The 19,424-nt window shown below is 46.5% G+C and overlaps 1 protein-coding gene across 1 annotated transcript in view; it reads right to left on the bottom strand.

The window, feature by feature from the left end:
- Window positions 1-624: 624 nt before the first annotated feature.
- prkx (protein kinase X-linked) overlaps window positions 625-19,424 on the bottom strand; it is a 43,588-nt gene continuing 24,788 nt past the window's right edge. Inside the window, exons 4-8 of the mRNA XM_079738881.1 lie at window positions 14,557-14,676; window positions 11,236-11,331; window positions 9,516-9,573; window positions 9,097-9,174; window positions 625-2,492 (exon numbers count right to left, since the gene is read on the bottom strand). Of these exons, the coding sequence (XP_079595007.1) occupies window positions 2,367-2,492; window positions 9,097-9,174; window positions 9,516-9,573; window positions 11,236-11,331; window positions 14,557-14,676 (478 nt within the window). The 3' untranslated portion in view covers window positions 625-2,366. The remainder of the gene's footprint in view (window positions 2,493-9,096; window positions 9,175-9,515; window positions 9,574-11,235; window positions 11,332-14,556; window positions 14,677-19,424) is intronic.

Raw genomic sequence — 19,424 nt, 5'->3', positions numbered from 1 at the left:
GTTTTAACAAGAGTCTGTGTTCATGTGTGTGTTTTTGTGTGTGTTAGCAAGAGTGTGTTTGTGTGTGTGTTAGCAGGAGTGTGTGTGTGTTTTTTCGCAAAAGTTTGTGTGTGTGTCGTGTCGGTGTGTCGGTTGACACTCCTGTGGCTTATAAATGGCCGACATAAATCAGTTGGATTAGTCCATCAATCACAGAGCGGGGGAGTGGGGAGGAGGGGGGTGGTCTGACACGAGGGTTCATTAACGAGATGGGAAAAAGTGAGTTGCCGTGGAAACGCTGTGTACAGTTATGGAGGAGAGGATCAACTCGAGAGCTCATCTGTGCTGAGGTGCTTTGGGTTTGAGACTATACATTTAAAATGTTTATGTCGACATTAAGGGCGTTTAGCAGACGCTTTTATCCAAAGCGACTTACAATATGTACATTTGTCAGAAGAAAGAGAAACAACAATATATCTCTTTGGGCACAGTAAGGATGTTCATAGAACCAAGTACTAACAATCGCTAGGTTAACCCATTCCCCGTATACAACAAGATGAATCATGAATTAAATGGAAACAGAAGGAAGAGATTAAAGTAAGAAAGTTTAAAGGTGTGTTTATTCGCTCCATTCCTACAAATCTGCGCCCTCGTATTGGAAGTGTCCCTCGGTTAAAGGTGACATAATATACCACCAGGTGTGAGTGTGATTAGCTGTTACAAGCCGTTTTGAAAATCTTCCCTTCTGACATCACAGGTGGGCATGTCTACCTAGACGTACGCTGGATAGATGAGCAACGTTTGCTACAGTCCACTGGGTAGGCTTGTAGACTGATCTATCCAGTGTAAGTCTAGGTGGACATGCCCACTTGTGATGTCAGAAGGGAAGCTTATCAACGGCTTGTAAAGGCTAATCACACTCACATGGTGTTATATGTCACCTTTAAAGTTAAAAAAGGGAGTGATATCGTAAAAAAAAAGGCTGAATCGGTACCAAGTAGAAAAATCTGGTAGGATTGTGCCTACATGTAAAAAAACAAACAACAATAAACAAACAAAATATATTAGAAAAAGGCTGAGGTTCGAAAAACTCAAAACCCAAACAAGGTCTGACAGGAAACACCACAATCCTCAAAACACTACACAAACTGCGACGCTTTCCGCATGTAAACCATCAACGTTTAAATAAAAGCAATGCTAAAAACTTAAGTAAGAAGCACCGTGATGCGTTTCCGAGTGCAAGGGGAGGAGATCGCAGGCTGTTAGCATCAAGCGAACCAATCCCGATAGTTTGTCGCGGACATGCGCATCGACCGAAGACGATGAGCATGTTCGATCTTTTGCTGCGCAGGAACCGAATCATCGGAAAGACAAACAACGTTTAGACGCGTTAGCAATTTAGAAGTTTAGCTGTGACAGCACCGATGGCTCCTCCCCCTTGGAGGTGGTTACAACCCCATAGCGTGACAAACGTAAAAGACTTGAAATCAAGAAACATTTAAATAAGAAATCCGTTTCCGAATATTTTTTTTTATTTAGGGGGGGTTCTAAAGCGTTGGTTTTCCCCAAAAACCTGTCGCCGATAGACGACCAAAGTATAAAAAATGCAACAATATAAAAAAGACCTGACTGTTCCTCGTGTAAAAACATAGAATGTAACAGTCAAGTGGTTTCTGAAAAGAAGTTTGAGTTTTTTTTGCATAATATGAGTAGGCTCAGAATTAAATACAAAATTAACAAAACCCTCAACAAACGAAACGACAACAAACAAAATCTGAGAAAGAAGCACAGCTTTGGAAAAAATAAAATAACCAAACTAAAACATTTAAAACAGAAGAGGGAAACAAGTCTTACCATTTCCACTCTGGTGGAATATCCTGACAACAAGAGCACCACAGTTATACCTTTTCTTTTTCCCAGTAGCGATCTTCCCTCGGAGCACGAGTTGTTTAGCACCAGAATACTAAAGCAGCATTCTGTCGCTAAACAAACTCGTTTTACTCTTGATAAAACGTACGTCACCAATAAATGCCACCGATAAACATTTGTAACTTTTCAGTCGATCGGAATCCTACAGAAATTCCTGGTGCTCTGTTCACGATTTTTTTTTTCGTAATAATTTCGTAATTCTGCTCTGCACACCGACCAAAAAACGAGCGATTTCCGTCGTAGGTACCAACAGCCACAGTCCACACCTTTCTCCCTTCACACACGCGTTTGCTCGTCATTATCGTAATTAATATTATTATTCCAGTAATAAATCGGGCAGTGGTCCGTACTCCGGAGCCACCTTAAAGTGCAGCTAATCCGGAGCCCCCTTAAGGCGCTCATAATCCGGAGCCCCCTTAAGGTGCAGTTTATCCGGAGCCCACTCAGGCAGTGGGCGTTTAAAAGTTCTTGAAGAGTTCGAGGTCCTTCTGGGGCACCGGCGTGTCCTTCTTCCAGTCATCCTCGGGGTAGACGTCGAAGTTGGACGTGTCGCCCTCGTGGGACACCTTGGGGACTATGGGGGGCTGAAAGGGTCAAAAAGGACAAAAAGCAAAAGTCAAATTTGTATTTAAATTTTTTTTATCAATTATTTTTCCCAAAGCGACGTTGAGTGAATTCAGATTCACACCATCAGCGGTAAGGGTTAGGAGTCTTGCTCGAGGGCGAGGCCCCTCACATCGTAGCCTGAAAATATGTTTTTGTGCTATGGAATTCGAGCGTTGGAATTGGAATACCAGATAATAGCGCAAACACATTAACATTATACAGTTTATTCTGGTAAAAGTAATCAATGCAATACTTTGTATTTTTTTTCTATTGTACTATATCCTATCCATTATATCTTTCCCTATGCTATTCTGTCACAAAGTAATTTCCCCTCCGGGGGATGGATGGATAGATGGATGGATGGATGGATGGATCCATCCCATTCAATTAAAAAAAGCTTTATTGGCATGAGAAATACACATTTGCATTGCCAAAGCAGGTGAGCAATAAAATAAACAGCGTTATAAAATAACAAGGTAAGGTATATATTATAATAATAATAAGTATGAACCTTTAAATACAAAATATCTATACATATCAAATGTTAAACTATAAAAGTACTTTAAAAAGTAAAATGTGCGATAGTATAAAAATTACAAAAATAACAGTATCTCGTATAAACAGATAAGTTAAAGATACACTATAAATACACAGAATTTACATTACGGAGGATTAGTGGAATTATTGTGTGCAGAGTGAGTCCAGGGAGATGCGTCTATGGGGAGTTTGAGGTCCTTCTCTCATCACAACAGGTGACGAATCTTGCTGCTGCGTTCGCACATTGTTGTATTTCTCCCAACAGGTATGGCAGTTTGTGAGCATCTGGAGTGTCTTTGAAGTCCTTGCATGCCTTTGTAACCCGTGGGAAGTGTGTATTCCTGATGTCTTCGTATGACTGGCAGGAAGTCAGGAAGTGCAGTTCTGTCTCTAGTTGGTTGTGTGTGCAGTGGAAGCACAGTCTGTCTTCTCTTGGGAGCCAGGTCTGTCTGTGGCGTCCCTTCTCGATGGCCAGGCTGTGTTCGGTCAAGGATTTCCTCAGTTTTGGGCCGGTCACGGTGGTCAGGTATTCTGCCACGGTATAGTCTCTGTTAAGAGACAAATAGCATGCCAATTTACTCTGGTTTTTGGTGGACTCTTTCCAATGTGCCAAATATTTTCCTTTTGTTTTCTTATAATTTGGTTTTGCCTGATGTGCTGGTTGTTGTGTGTTGGACAGATTCCCAGGACAAGCTGGCTAAGGGGACACTTTTCTGGGTGTAACTCTCTGTGGGTAAGAGCCTTGTTGTGGAGTGTGTTGCTGTCACTTTCCTTAAGGTGGTTGTAAAATTTTAGGGCTCTCTGAATTTTAATAACAATTGGATTTCGTCCTAATTCAGCTCTGCAGGCATTATTTGGTGTCTTTCTTCAGACTTTTAGTATTGATTTGCAGAATTCTGCATGAAGAGTTTCAATTTGATGTTTGTCCTATTTTATAAAATCTTGGTTGGTGAGTGGGCCGCAGCCGTAGAGCGCAATGGGCTCTATCACTGCGTAAAATATTTTTAGCCAGATCATAATTGGGATGTCTAGTTTGATATTTCTTTTTATGGCATAAAATGCCCTCCTTGCCTTCTCTCTCAGGTCATTAACAGCTTTGTTGAAATTTCCTGTGGCATTCATGTTTATGCTGAGGTAGGTATAGTTTTTTGTTTGCTCTAGAGTAACAGTGTCTAGGTGGAATGTGTATTTGTTGAGGCTGGGTCTTTTTTCAAATATCATTATTTTGGTTTTTACTAAGATTCACTGTTAGGGCCCAGGTTTGAGAGAAGCTGTGCAGAAGATCTAGGTGCTTCTGTAGGCCTTCTTTGGTTGGGGACAGCAGCACCAGATCATCTGCAAACAGCAGACATTTGATTTCGGTGTTTACCAGTGTTATGCCGGGGGCTGCTGACTGTTCTAATGTCCTTGCTAGTTGGATAATGTATATGTTGAACAAGGTTGGACTCAAGCTGCATCCCTGTCTCACACCCCGGCTTTGTTGGAAGAAGTCTGTGTGTTTCTTTCTTATCTTAACTGCACATTTGTTGTTTGTGTACATGGACTTCATGATGTCGTAAGTTTTTCCTTCAACACCACTTTCTGTTAATTTAAACAACAGACCATCATGCCAAATTGAGTCAAAGGCTTTTTTAAAGTCTACAAAGCAGGAGAATAGTTTGCTTTTGATTTGTTTTATTTGGTGGTCAATGAGGGTGCTTAATGTGAATATATGGTCTGTTGTACGATAATTTGGTAAGAAGCCAATCTGGTTTTTGCTTATGGCATTATTATCAGTCAGGAAGTTAAGGAGTCTGCTATTTATAATCATAGATAGAATTTTTCCAAGGTTGCTGTTGACCCCGACCCTTCTGTAGTTATTAGGGTCAAATTTATCTCCACTTTTGTGGATTGGGCTAATCAGTCCTTGGTTCCAAATATTGGGGAAGATCGCAGAGCTAAGAACAGTGTTAAGCAGTTTTAGAATTGCCAATTGGAATTTGAGATCTGTATATTTAAGCATTTTGTTTAGAATAGCATCAACACCAGATGCCTTTTTCAGTTTAAGAGACCTTATTTTGTCGTTGTGTAGTTCTTTTAATGTGATTGGAGAGTATAGTGGGTTCTGATAATAGTTAATAACTGATTCTAGTGTTTGTGATTTATCTTGTATATGTGTTTGTTCTTTGTTCTTTACAATGGGGCCAAAGAGATTAGAGAAGTGATTTACCCATAAATCTCCATTTTGAATGCTTAATTCTTCCCGTTTTTGTTTGTTAAATTTGTTCCAATTTTCCCAGAAATGGTTTGAGTCTATGGATTCCTCAATTTGGTTTTTCTGGTTCCTAGCGAGTTGGGCCCTTTTTCTTCTTATTGTGTTTCTGTATTGTTTTAAGGTCTCATAATAATTGAGACGGATATTGTTGTTGTCTTGGTCCCTATGTTTCTGATTTGACAGGTTTCTCAATGTTTTCCTAGTGTTTTTGCATTCGTCGTCAAAACACTTATCGTTAAAGTTGTATTTGTTCTTAGTTTGACTGTTTGAGACCTTCAGGTTTGATTCTAAGGCTGAGATGTCAAATATGTTGTTAAGGCTTTCTACTGCCATGCTGATCCCTACGTTGTTGCACTGAAAGTTTTGGTCTAGGAAGTTTACTAGAAGTGTCTGAATGTTATTTTGCTTTATGGTGTTCTGATATGTTTCGACACTGCTCTCCTTCCATCTATAGCATTTGTTTGTAGTGTATAGTTTGTTTGGTTTTAATGCCTCTTGGTTAGGTGTTGGTCTATATAGGTAGGCTGTGATTTTGCTGTGGTCTGATAGTGGTGTTAAGGGGCTGACTTTGAAAGCTCTGAAAGACCCAGGGCTACGGTCTGTGATAAAATAATCTACAGTACTACTGCCGAGATATGAGCTGTAGGTGTATCTTCCATAGGGGTCTCCGCGGGATCTACCGTTGACGATGTACAGTCCCTGGGTGCAGCACAGCTGTAATAGTTGTCGTCCATGTTTGTTTGTAGCTTTGTCGTAGTTATATCCGGCAGGACACTTTAGGGAGGCGATGGTCCCGTCTCCTGGTAGGTGTTTATCTCCCTGTGTGCTGATGGTGTCAGGCCCCTGTCCCGTCCTGGCGTTGAGGTCACCACAGATTAGAATATGACCATGGGACTGGAAGTGGTTGATCTCCTCCTCTAGTATAGATTAGCTTTCCTTGTTGTAGTATGGGGATTCTAGTGGTGTGATATATGTTGCACACAGGAGAATGTTTTCTTCTGATGTGGTAAGTCCCTTGTCTATCTATAACCAGATGTAGAATTGCCGTGTTTTGATAAATTGAACAGAGTTGGTGAGTACGGATTTGTACCAAATTAAAATACCTCCCGATTCTCTTCCTTGTTTCACCCCTGGTAGTTTGGTGGATGGTACCACCAGCTCTCTGTAGTTAAGAGGGCAGCCAGTGGGACCATCTCCTCTACATCAGGTCTCTTGGAGGATGACAATGTCTGTATTTCGGATTTCCTTGATGAAGTCTAAGTTTCTGCTTTTCAGACCAAAAGCAGTCGACCTCAGGCCTTGTATATTCCAGGATGAAATAGTGAAAGCTTTGTGTTCCATGGTGTCTTGCGTTTGATGGTCCAGTAGTTTAGTTCTGGATCAGGAACGTGTAGAGCTTACTGAGCATCCCGTGTATGCTACGGTCTCGGGATGGACTGTTTCCCCTGCTCACAGCCTGGGAGTAGGTGTGAAGTGGGGAAGGCAGAAGGGGCGTGGGCCTGGGTTGGTGGCTCCAGGGTTTGGGTGCGTGTGTGTGGGGGGACGGCTGGTGGTGGTGTGGTCTGGGGGGAGGGGGTCTTTTTGGAGTTTTTCCCCTGCTCACAGCCTGAGAGTAGGTGTGAAATAGGGTAGGCAGAAGGGGTGTCGGCCTGGGCTGGTGACTCCAGGGTGTGTGAGTGTGGGTGGACGGCCCGTGGTTATGGGGTCTGGGGGGAAGGGGTCTTTTTGGAATGAGGGGTCCTCTGGGGCGAGGGGGTGGTCTGGATGCAGGCGGGCCACTGGACGTGGGTCTGGGTGGGATGCCCATGAATCTGCTAGTCCTGTGTGATGTGTTGGGCTGGCGGTTGAGAGCAACGTCCTTAAGCGTCTTTGCAAAGGTCGGGACCTCTGACCTGTAGATGTGTACATGGTCGTAGAGGCTCTGCTGCTCCAGGGTGGGGTGGTGTGCAAGGAAAACGTTGGGTTTCAAGGCACAGTCTCTGGATATTGAGGCGTTCACCCTTTGGATGAGAACAGGGTGGAAGTCTTGTCTGGGCAGCAGGGTAGAGATGACCACTTTTGCGTGGAATGTGGAGGCAGCTTTCTCCATCACCCTCTTAAGGGCTGTGGACACACCTTCTTGCTTGCTTCGAAGGTCGTTTGAGCTTGATCTCGGTCAGCAACTCCAGTGCATTTTTGGTGTTCCTGTATCTGAGTTTAGCCACTCTGTGTTTGGGGAATAGTTTCTTCTGCTCTATGTACCTCCCATTTGAGTCTATGATGAGTACAATCTGTGGGTTTTGTATCTCCTCATTGGATGTAGGGGTATCTTCGGGGCATCTGGCAGTGTTGTTTGGGGTAGGTGGGGAGGAAGGCAGCTGGTGTGTTTCTGCTGATGTTTTGGGGCTGTCATCAACCTGTTGCTGGGGCAGGGACTCCTCAGGGGATGTGGAGGGCACTAGTGCAAGTTGCTCGTTGCAGCTCAGCTTCCTGACTTTCTCCATAAGCTTCTGAACCATCTCGTTCAGCTGGCTCGTCTCTGCTCTCCTTGTCTCCTCTTTGTCTTAGAGTTCTCTCAGTAGGGTCCAGAGAGCAGACATGTCTCTTTCTCCATTCTTGCTGCGTGTGGTAGAGTGGACGGTGGTCCATGCTGATTGGAGGGTGTTAAACTGTTGCTCAAGCTCAACTTGCTCTATCTCCATCTGGGTGAAGTGATGCCTCGTTTCCATGAGTGAGTGGTCCATCAGGTGAGACTCGTCTGTGGCATCGTTCTGAGGGGGTGTGTCCAGGTGGCTTGTGGTGGAGGGGTCGTCACCAGGTTGGGCTTTCTCCTCCTGTGCTCTTTCTTTGATCTTGGAAAAGTCTTGGTCTAGGAGACTGAGGTTTCCCTGAATCAAAACTGTGCCTTTCTTGTACAGTTGAACAGTGGTTGGCTCATCATCTGGTTTTATTTTAAGGGTCCAACCTCCGCTAAAGCCCTCTTTCTAAGCAGAGGGATAGTGTGCCCTTATGGCAGTGTGCCATGCCTTGGGATTGCCCGTATGGAAAATGAAGTTGTTTGAATTTCCATTCTTAGGGCATTCTGCATATAGTGTCTCTGGGTTGCTTTTGATGAGCTCTTCTTTACATTTTTTGCGTGCCGGCTCATTCGTTGCCTTGATTGGGTACTCTATTTTGATGGCCTCTGTACTTGTGTGGGGGTTGTTCTTAAGTACCGTCTCCATTGTTTCAGTGGAAAGGAATTTCCCACCTTTCACACCTCAATGTACCTTTGCAGCCAAGCTGGTGCCAGGTCTACTGTCTTTGTAGCTTTAGCTGTAGCTTGGTATGCAGTACTAAATGAACCAATTTATACAGATTCTTTCAATATATTTAACTTTCTGTTTGGTAAAGTTACTTCAGATTGTCTAGCACTCACTCAGTTCCAAATTAGCCGGTATTTCCCCATGTTTGTTTAGCTTCCAAAGTGGGAAATAATCCTTGAGAGTGTTCTTGAATTAATTCTTGTTGAAGAAGGTCCTTCGGGGTGATTTGTCCAAAGTTGAGTATGAAATCTTTGTGTTTGGATGTTTGTTAATTATGATGAGGGTATGTCGTCCTGTTTGTCTTTGTGAAGGAAAATCCAAGTTATTCCAACTTTAAAAAGGTGTTTCTTCAGAGCTCATGGGAAGCATGACCTTCTCTCTCTCTCTCTATACACACACGGCACAGGGTATAACTTTAATTAGACCCATTGGTGAGGTGCAACATCGGATTGGTATCCGATTCCGGTTCGGTTTGGTACCGACGTCCATCCCCCCCCCCTGGCTCACCTTGAGCTTCCTCTGGGCCACCGTGTCCCACTCGATGGTCTTGAACCAGCGGTGCTTCTTCACGTCCTCTGCCCCGTTCTGGAAGAGGGGGCGGGGGAAGTCAGGCGAGGTTCACCTATTCATGCACACATTCACCCATTCATGCACACATTCACCCATTGATACCCACATTCATCCATTCATGCACCCGTGCATACCCGCATTCACACACACATCACCCATTCAGGCTCACATTCCCACACCGACATCGGCGTCGACCCCTCAGGGCGACAACCAGCTGATCAGGAGCAGTCAGGGTGAGGCGTCTCGCTCAAGGACACCTCCATACTCACTGGATTGAACCAGCAACCTTCCGGTTACTGGTCAACCCACTCTACCTCCTGAGCCACATATGGAACAGAAAGTGGGCTTGATCTCACCTTCATGTTGCCCAGTCGCCTGGCTCGGTCGATTACCAGGAACTTCTTGATGAGGTCTCTGTTGGAGAGCGAGAGGGAGAGAGAGAAAATTTAGTGAATGAGTGAGAGACAGAGTTGAGAGAGAGAGAGAGAGAGAGAGTTGAGTCCTTTTCTAAAACCACTAAGGCAGTTTCCTTTATGGAGGCGAGAGGAAGAGGAGGAGAGGGGAAAGGTGATGATTCACGGGGATGTAAGAACGGAGCATATTTCTTCGCTCACTTTTTCCGATGGGGGACATATCTGCCGAGAGGGGGAAAGAGGGGAGAGGGCGGGGGGAGGAAGCGTTTGATAAAGGTGATAGACCTGAGCTCCGACAGGCTGGTGGCAGACTCATAAATACTCAGAGAGAGAGAGAGAGAGAGAGAGATAGAGAGAGAGAGAGAGAGAGAGAGACACACACACACACAGACAGAGAGAGCCAGAGCCAGAGAGAGACAGACAGAGAGAGATGAGGGGAGAGAGAGACAGAGACACAGACAGAGAGAGAGAGAGGTTAGGGAAGTACCTGAGCTCAGACAGGCTGGTGATAGCCTCATAAACACTGTGTTGCTCTCTGTTGACAGTCATTCATCTTTATATTTTCACACTCACTGTTCCTGTGCGACGCCGCGAAAAATAAATATATCTCCAGTAATTTGACATTTAATAATTGTTAAAAAATGAAGAACGCAAATAATACGTGTCACCTGTTTGGGTTGTTTTTACCCCACTCTTTATTTGGAGTGTCAAAACAAATATTGAATGTTAAAAGTTAAAATCAGGAGATATGGAACCTTAACGTCGGCACCGGGCATTTTGTCTAACTATAGAAATACCATGGTTTTAAGATGTACCCCAGGGAGGGAGGGGGAGGGTAGGGAGGGCGGGAGAGAGAGAGGGAGGGCAGGAGTGAGGGAGGTTAGTGGGGGAGGGGAGGGGGAGGAAAGGGGGAGAGAGAGGGAAGGGGTACTGTAACACTGATATAGACTGGGGAGGATGAGGGAGGAGGGAGAGAGGGAGGGAGGGGAGGGGAACACCTTCAGGCTCCCTGCTCCAGAAGATGGAGGGATGGGGGGGACGGAGAGGAAGAGAGCCACGTTCAGGTGGAAGAAGAGAGGGAGGATGAAGAGCAGGTGAAGGGAGAAGAGAGGAGGTAGATGAGGAGGATGAGGAGGAGGAGGAGCGCCGGCCTATCTGCCCTGTCCAGGGGGACACGTCAGCTACGTCGGCTATGATGGAATGAGTGGCCCAACACACACACACACACACACACACAAACACACACACACCCTCTCTTAGTCTTTAATCTGGGAACACTCCCCAGCTGTTCTAACCACCAGTGATGGGGCATTAGCCGTGAGAGGAACGACTTCAAATCAGCTGGGTGTGTCATTAGTTGCTCCCTCTCCTCCTCCTCCTCCTCCCTCTTCCCTCCTCACCCCCCCAATGCATTGGGTAGCGCCCGGAGGCATGGCAATTAGCCCCAGTGGCAAGAGGGAGGGAGAGGGAGAGAGGGGACAGTGTAAGGGAGAAGGGAGAGGGGAGAGGAAAGGGAGGGAGAGGGTGGGAGAGGGAGAGGGAAGGAGGAGGAGCAAGAGATGGAGGGAGGGGAAGAAGGGTAAGAGGGAAGAGGGTGGGAGAGAGGGGAAGGAGGGAGGGGAGAAAGACACAACTAACTTGGTCTCACATCCCCATAACTTACTTGACGTAGAAGTCGAGGTGTCGAGGGAATTCAAGCTTTCCCGCCAGGATCTTCTGGTAAATTCCGAAAGGATTGTCGTCAAAGAACGGAGGGTATCTGAAAGCAACAGACAAACAAACAAACAAACAAAAAGTCAAATTATAAACGTCTCACCTTCAGCTTCGAACTCTCGGACTCGTGGACCGAGTGTTGGGACTGGAGACAAAGCCCTCACCGTCACTGTGGAAACGGGAAGGATGGAAAACAAGCATCGCTCTCCTGCTCTCCTACTCTCCCTATGTGACATCCCTCCCCCTCCCTTCGTCTCTCCCTCCCCTCTTTATCTCTCGCTCTCTCCCCTCTCTCTCTCCCCCTCTCTCCCTCCCTTCCTCCTCTTCTCCTCCCTCCCTCCCTACTTCAGTTTTTCCCCCTTTCCCGGAGCGTGCGTTCTGCGCTTTTATTTGAGCCGATAAAGATGTTAAGCAGAAGTCTTTTATTTTGAAAGGTCTGGAGCCGTAGGACTGCAGAACCCCTCCCCCCCTTCTACCTCTGCACATATGGATGTCTGCAAGTCATTACATCATGGCAAAGACACGCACACACACACACACACACACACACACACACACACACACACACACACACACACACACACACACACACACACACACACAAACACACACACACACACCGAGTGTGTGTTTGCGGTGGTGTGTGAGGGTCACTCTACCGCAGACTCCTGTGGTCTCTCTCTCTCCCCCCGGTCGTGATCAAACGATCCAGATGTGGTCATAGACGGGGAATCTGGAGTCTGGTGGAGTTGTGTGTGTGAGAGACACAGAGGGAGTGAGGACACAGGAGAAATGAGGAGGAGTGAGTGAGTGTGAGAGAGAGAGAGAGAGAGAGACACACACACACACAGACAGAGAGAGATACAGACAGACAGACAGACAGAGATAGAAATGGAGGAAGATGCAGAAGAGGCGACTGAGAGAGTAGAGCGTAGTGGGAGACAAGGGAGGACGAGGGAGAGGGGGGAGGAGGGAGGGGAGAGGATGACTCCCACTCCTCCAGTTGCATAACAGAAGGAAAAACCACAAGGCTGCTTTCATCCTGCTGACGTGGGGACGAGGGGATAGCCTGCTCCCACTCTGGACTGGGACAGGGGAGGGGGTTTACTGGGACGGGGGAGGGGTGTAGTGCTGGTACCGGTGGGGGTTCTGCCGAGGACTGGGAAACTGGGGCCCTCATCCTGACTCGTGCCATCTGTGTCCCATCCCATCCCCCCCACCCAAGACGGACCGTGTCTGAACACAGGCTTGGCTTTCATCTGAGCAGGGCGATTTTGACTTTTTCGTTTGGTTTTTAAATTTGAGACAGGAAGTATGTGTGTTTCACATGTGCACACACACTCACGCACGCACAGACACATCAAAACACGTGCGCACAGACATACACACGGACAGAGAGACAGACACACACTCACACACATGCACAGTCGCACTTAACCACTCGGAGAAGCACATACACATGCAACAACATACACACTCACTCAATCAGCACAGACGCACAGACACACACTATTCTCTCTCTCACACACAGAGGCACAGACACTAACCTACTCATACACTTGCACACACTCACTCACACACACATGCTTACATACACACACAAAAACATAGGGTTTGTAGCACCTGTGTGAACCCTCTCAGCAGCACGCGTTACATTCCCTGACAACGACACCACCCCCCTCCTCCTCCTCCCCCTCCAGGGTGAAGGGAGTCCTTTGTGTTGGTCTTGGTCCCGACCTCCCCCCCCCCACCCCCCAACCCCCTCACAACGCGTGTCTGGCACTCCTCCTCCTCCTCCAACAACAACTCCTTAACCCCCTCCTCCTCTCCCTCCACCTCCACCCCCTACATCCGACTCATCCACCCTCACTCTCCCCTACCCTCACCTCCTTTCCTTCTCCTCCTCCTCCTCCTCCCCATTGCCCCCTCGGTTCCAGCGAGGACTTCAAAAGACAGTGGTCTGGTAGGATAGAGAAGAAGGGGAGAGTCTCTCCTCCTCCTCCCCTCCTTCCTCCTCCCTGAGGCAGGGGAGGGGGAGGGGGGGGGGGGGGTAACTGGGTCATGCATTCACCCCACACCCTCCCCTCCCTGGAAAAAGGTAACTGTGTGTGTTTATGTGTGTGTGTGTGTCTTTGTGACAAGACACACACACACACCCATGTGCACCTAAACACACACCACGGCATTGTGTGTGTCATTGTGTGTGTGAGACAAACACACACACACATACACATAATGCTGTGGTGTGTGTTTAGGTGTGCATGTGTCTGTGTCTTTGTGCATGCACAAGCACATACACATATGCAAAAGATGTCTGCTTGTGTCACACAAAGACAGACGCACACCACTGCATGGCATGTGTGTCTTACACACACGCAAAGACACTAACCTACTCAGACACTTGCACACACTCTGATACTTGCACACACACACACACACACACACACACACACACACACACACACACACACACACACGTGTCAATAGATTTTCCCACATCACTCAGGGATTCAGAGATGAGAAGATGGAGGGGGGGGGCGTAGAGTGAGCGAGACGGCGTAGAGCCCTTATATTTTCCCCGGAGCGGAGGTAAACAAGAGAGCCAGGACACACACACACACACACACACACACAGGAAAACACATACACCCACACAGACACAGACACACACACAGGAAAGCACACATGCACACACAGATACACACACACACATACGCAAACACACGTGTTTCTGTGCGCATGTGTGTGTTTTTCTTGTCTCTGTGCGTGCACCTGAACATTTATATGTTCAGGTGCACGCAGACACACACACATGCAGTGGTGTGTGTTCATGTGCGCGTGTGTCTGTGTTTTTCTTTGATCGTTTACATGCATACGTGTGCGTGCACATATACACACACAAAGACACACAGTTTGTCAGGAACATGAATGAAAAGCCGCCGAAGGAGGAGGGATGAGATAGGGGGCTCCGCCACCACCAAACATGGCAGCCACCCATCACACACACACACCCATTCATCAACCGATTCACCCACCCATTCACACACACACACACACACACACACACACACACACACACACACACACACACTGTCTCTCTGTAGGGACAGAGACAGAGAGAGACAAAGAGAGAGAGCGCGAGAGAGAGAGAGTCAGAGGGGGAGGTGACGGTGGAGGGGGGAGAGACAGAGAGCACCCCCTTATGGCACAAACACACACACACACACACAGACACACACACACACACACACACACACACACACAAACGTACCCAGCGAGCATCTCGAAGATGAGGATCCCCAGGGCCCACCAGTCCACCGCCCGGCCGTGGCCCTTGCTCTGGATCACCTCAGGGGCCAAGTACTCAGGGGTCCCACACAGAGTCCAGGTCCTGGGATGAGAGAGAGAGAGAGAGAGCGCGAGAGAGAGAGAGAGAGAGAGTGAGTGAGAGAGAGATAGAGAGAGAGAGAGATGAGGAGAGAGAGAGGGGTGAAATATTTATTAATATTTTTTGGAATATTAAAAAATATATATATTGAATATACAACATCGTATTGCAATATTTACAGGATCGCAGTTTATATTACACTAAAGATTAAATTGGTATAACTTGATTTTGAAAAATCATAACATCACACCTTTAAGAATCGCAACTTAGGAATTTGAACCCAAATGTCAAACCACACTAAGTATTGAATCAAAATAACTTTCTTTTGAAAAATCGTAGCATTGCATCTGCAGAACTTGAACTTTATAGTTGGGTTCAAGTTCTTAGGATGCGATGCTATGATTCTTAAATATATTCCGATGTAGTTTTAAATGTGGTGTAAAAACCATAGTAGACATTAAATCTAAATAACTTTGTCGGAAAATCGTAGCATTCCATCGTAGCATCTTAACGTCCCCGACGACTCTGGTCCATAAAGGTGCGTTCACACCAAACGCGAAGGGGCGACACGATCCCATACAAAGTGAACGTAGACGCGAATCGGGCGAATTATTCGCTAGAGAAAACGATAGTTATGTTATTATAACTCTAGTTCTATGATTGTAGGCGTAGCCGTCTAGGCTTCACCTTATGGGCTTGTCCCGTGCGTGTGCTCACGCGCACTGAAAATTTCAGCTATGCACCAATCAACGTGGGCACCATCCACATTCCCAACGGCACCCTGTATATAACGCGGCGCAGAGCAGCGTTCGTCCTCCAAGCTATTCTTTCAGCAATAGGAGGGAACAGCAGGTGGGAAGCTACACCTACAATAATAGAACTAGAGTTATAATAACATAACTATCGTTCTATTTCATGTAGGCTACGCCGTCTAGGCTTCACCTTGTGGGCTAAGGTGAAGCTGCGAGCGGAGCCCAATCAATGTACTCCTGCTGGACCCCAGTCACAAAGACCTAAGTCACAGGGCACATCAGACTCAAGAACCTGAAATTCTCCTAAGAGCACGCAAAGCGAGGAACAAGAGAATAAAGCAAGTCTGTAACTTCTGACTCAACCCGTATTTCATAATCTATGAAAACCGGGCGATGCAGAGCAACAAGGCTTCTTCTACGTCCACTGCCACTGGGGGCGGAGCTAGGACAAAGCCCAAGCAGCCAACTGCGGCGAGCAGAAAGGCCCCCCTTTCGTCCACTCGAGAGCCGGTAAGAGGAACTGCTGGCAGGCATAACAATGAACAGAGCATCTAATCGGCTTCACAAAGCAACGAAGAAGCTCTGGTTGCCGGTGAACAAACAGAATGTGTAAAACTGGAACGAATGTATGGAACATTGGATTAAATGTCCACACAAGCAATCAAACTTTCTCAATAAACGCAAAGCGTACAAGAGACAAGCATAACATTCATTCTAAATGGTCAGAGGACAGGATATTAAAGACCCCGGTTACGAACTGAAATGAAAGACAGAATAACCGGTCACTGCTAATGCCAGCGTAACACTGGGACACCACCATGAGGCGAAGCCAAGAAGGCGTAGCTTACATGAAATAAACAGCGACAAAGAGCAGCTAATTTGGCGTATCAACACAGCGAAGAAGCTCTTACTCTCCGGAGAACACACAAGTGTGCAACATGACCGTATGCAACGGTAGACTAAAAGTCTACACAAGCTCACAAAACCTTCTCAAAAAACGCAAAGGGTATAAGAGATAGGGGAAGCGGATCAATTATAAATTGTTAGAGGACAGGATATTAAGACGCTGGTTACGAACTGTGACCAAAGCCAAAATAACTAGTCACTCCCAGCGTAATGCTATGTCACCACTGGGTGACAGCAGAGAGGCTTAATCGAGGAGCAATGTTGCGAATCGTAACAGCTCTGAGAGACAAGCCTAGCTAAGCCTGGCATCAACATGGGGCAGCGCCAGACGGCATAGCCTACATGAAATAAACAGAGACAAGAGCAACGAGCAGCTTAATTGGCGCAACAACGCAACAAGTAGCTCTAGCTTGCCGGTGACCACTCTGTGTGTGCCGGCAGGTAACGAATGCGGTGGTGGACTAAACATCCACACAACACACATAACCCTCTCAATAAACGCAAAGTGTAAAAGAGACATGGGTAACGTATTCATTATGAACTTGAATTAATGAATTAATTCATAAATTAATTCAAAATCCCAGCGTAATGCTGTGACACCGCTAGGTGTAGGGATGGGGATCATTAATATTTATTGATATCGATACCATTTTCGATACTCCTTAACAATCCGAGTCTTTATCGCTACCACTATCGATAATTTTCTATTAATTGGTGGAAATACGAAGTGTTTTTAGTGATGAGGAAAATATTTAGGAAATAAATAATTGCATTTTTAATTAAATATGTAATTCTTAATAAATATTAACATCAGTAGTTTTAGTTATAGAAATTAAAATGATGAGAGCACTATACAACTGTATTAGTAATACAGAAACATGAGTAATACGGTATTACTGTTTTTCACCAAAAACTCAATTTACCGCTTCTTTATGTTACATTTGAACGCATCATGATAACCAGCCATTTTACTGAGCCAACCTCATCATCATCACGCAGCACATCTGAAACTTTATTTACTTTTTAAGATAACTAGCTTGTATGCTGCTGATTACAACACCGATTTCACAATTGGATTACTATTTTTAACTTATACTAGCTAGGGACTAGCGACAATGTCTGTGTGTGCGATTACCACTCGTAGTTTGAGTGGATGATTAAGACGGGCCCGTCTGTGGTGCGACAGGAGGAGGAGACAGAGTCTTTGCAACTCGGAGATAGTCGAAGGTACTGCATTTGGTCTTTATTTGATGCACAATGCTAATGTGCTTGGCCATTGAGGTTGTGTTCCCCCCTTTACAATAAATGATTTTCGCCCTTTTCGCCCGTTCAGCCATCCTCGCGAGCAAAGTTAACTGCCTGACTTCACTTGTTTTACTTGTAATACCTGTTTGCTTACAGTTCCACTCAAAAACATTGGTGGACACGCTGCAGTGATTGGATTGATTTGATTTAAATGCCGTGACACGACTCGAGGGACACAACATTACGTTACAGGACCTACGGGACTTGACATTGGTATCAATAAGCGGAAACGTTAATGATTTTTCGGTTTTTGAAAAAAGTGGAACCGGGTCCTTGATAGAACCGGGTTTCGATCCCCATCCCTAGCTAGGTGACAGCACAGATAGACTTAATCGAAGAGCAACTTACGAATCGTAACAGCTCCGAGAGACAAGCAAGCCGTGGAAGAGGTCACCGACTCAAACACAGAGTGGAGGCCCTGGATATGTCTAGCATGTAAATACGGATACAAAGCGCCGGGGGAGGACCATGACGCATCCGCTCAAAAGTCTTCCACCGAAAAGCCCTAGAATACAGCCGTTTAAGCGGCCACACCCTGTGTAGAGCAGAGTGTAGTGGCTCTTGGCAGCAAGGCTGTAACACACAAACAACTGTTGTGCGGCGTGCTGTCTGAACCCAAAGGCAATAAGAGCACTGTTTTAGAAGATAGAGCATCCAAAGGGGCTTGAGACAGAGGCTCGAAAGGTTCCCTGGATAACCCACACAACACGGTGGGAAGATCCAACCGTGGTGCAAGCATGTGAGAAAAAAGTTTCTAACACGTCTACCATGCAAGAATCTCTTGACCAGTGGGTGACTGAAAAACCGGTTACCTTCACAGCCTGCGGGGCCAGCCGAAACGGCTGCCGCAAGGGCTTTGATAGTGGAGAAAGCCAAGCGTTTCTCCAGTAAGCACTGTAGGAATCCAAGCTCACTGCCCACCTCTCAAAGAGATGGGTCAACGTGGTTGTTGTCACACCACATAGAGAACGCGCTCCACTTCACAGCGCAGAGGGCGGAAGAGGAAGGCGCTTAGGCACTCTGGATAGTGTTGATAACCACTGCTGGCAGAGTCTGCCCTGCAGGATCAACCAATCCGAATCAAACACGACACATAGGGCGGGTGATGCACTTACCCGTCCCATGTGCTTGTGAAAGCGCAACCGGTCTGAGACTGAGACCAGCCATGACGCCGCTAGTTATGGCAACCACAGAGCTAGACGGTTCTCCGGGTCCACCAGAATGAGGGACATTTCCGCCTGTTTGACCTGCTCCAAAAGAAAATGGATCAGTTGAAGTGGCACGAATGCAAACATGAGAACCCGCGGTTAGAAGGACACGCCATTTGGTCTTACCCCTAACGGGGAAGATCCTGATGGCTGACAGAGAACCACAACCTGCAGTGGGTGTTCTCTCTGGACGCGAAAAGGTCCACCTGAGCTGTTCTGCAACTTGTCTTGGCGAGACTGCAGCCAGACATGAGGTGCGCCCTCTGAAGTTCTGGGCGCCCATGATATGCAGGGCTCTAGGCTTGGCTGAGCAGATTATGACACACTGTCTGTTCTGATCAGAACATAGCGGCCGCGCACCAGGAGAAGAAAAGGAAAATAACAAATTCTTTCACCATGGCGAGCTCTAGCACATCTATGTGTGCAGAGGGGAACATCAGCCACTCGCCTATGACGAAGTCCCTCCCCAATGCGTCGACAAGGTGTCCATAAAGACCACAACGTAAGATGTCACTCAAAGAGAATGCCTTTGAGTGACGTCTTTGAGTGCAAGGGGGATTCCCCAAAATTCCTGGTCTGG

Source organism: Pollachius pollachius (assembly GCF_949987615.1).
Source record: "Pollachius pollachius genome assembly, chromosome: 6".
Taxonomy (NCBI): domain Eukaryota; kingdom Metazoa; phylum Chordata; class Actinopteri; order Gadiformes; family Gadidae; genus Pollachius; species Pollachius pollachius.
This window is presented reverse-complemented; position numbering and strand designations above follow the sequence as displayed.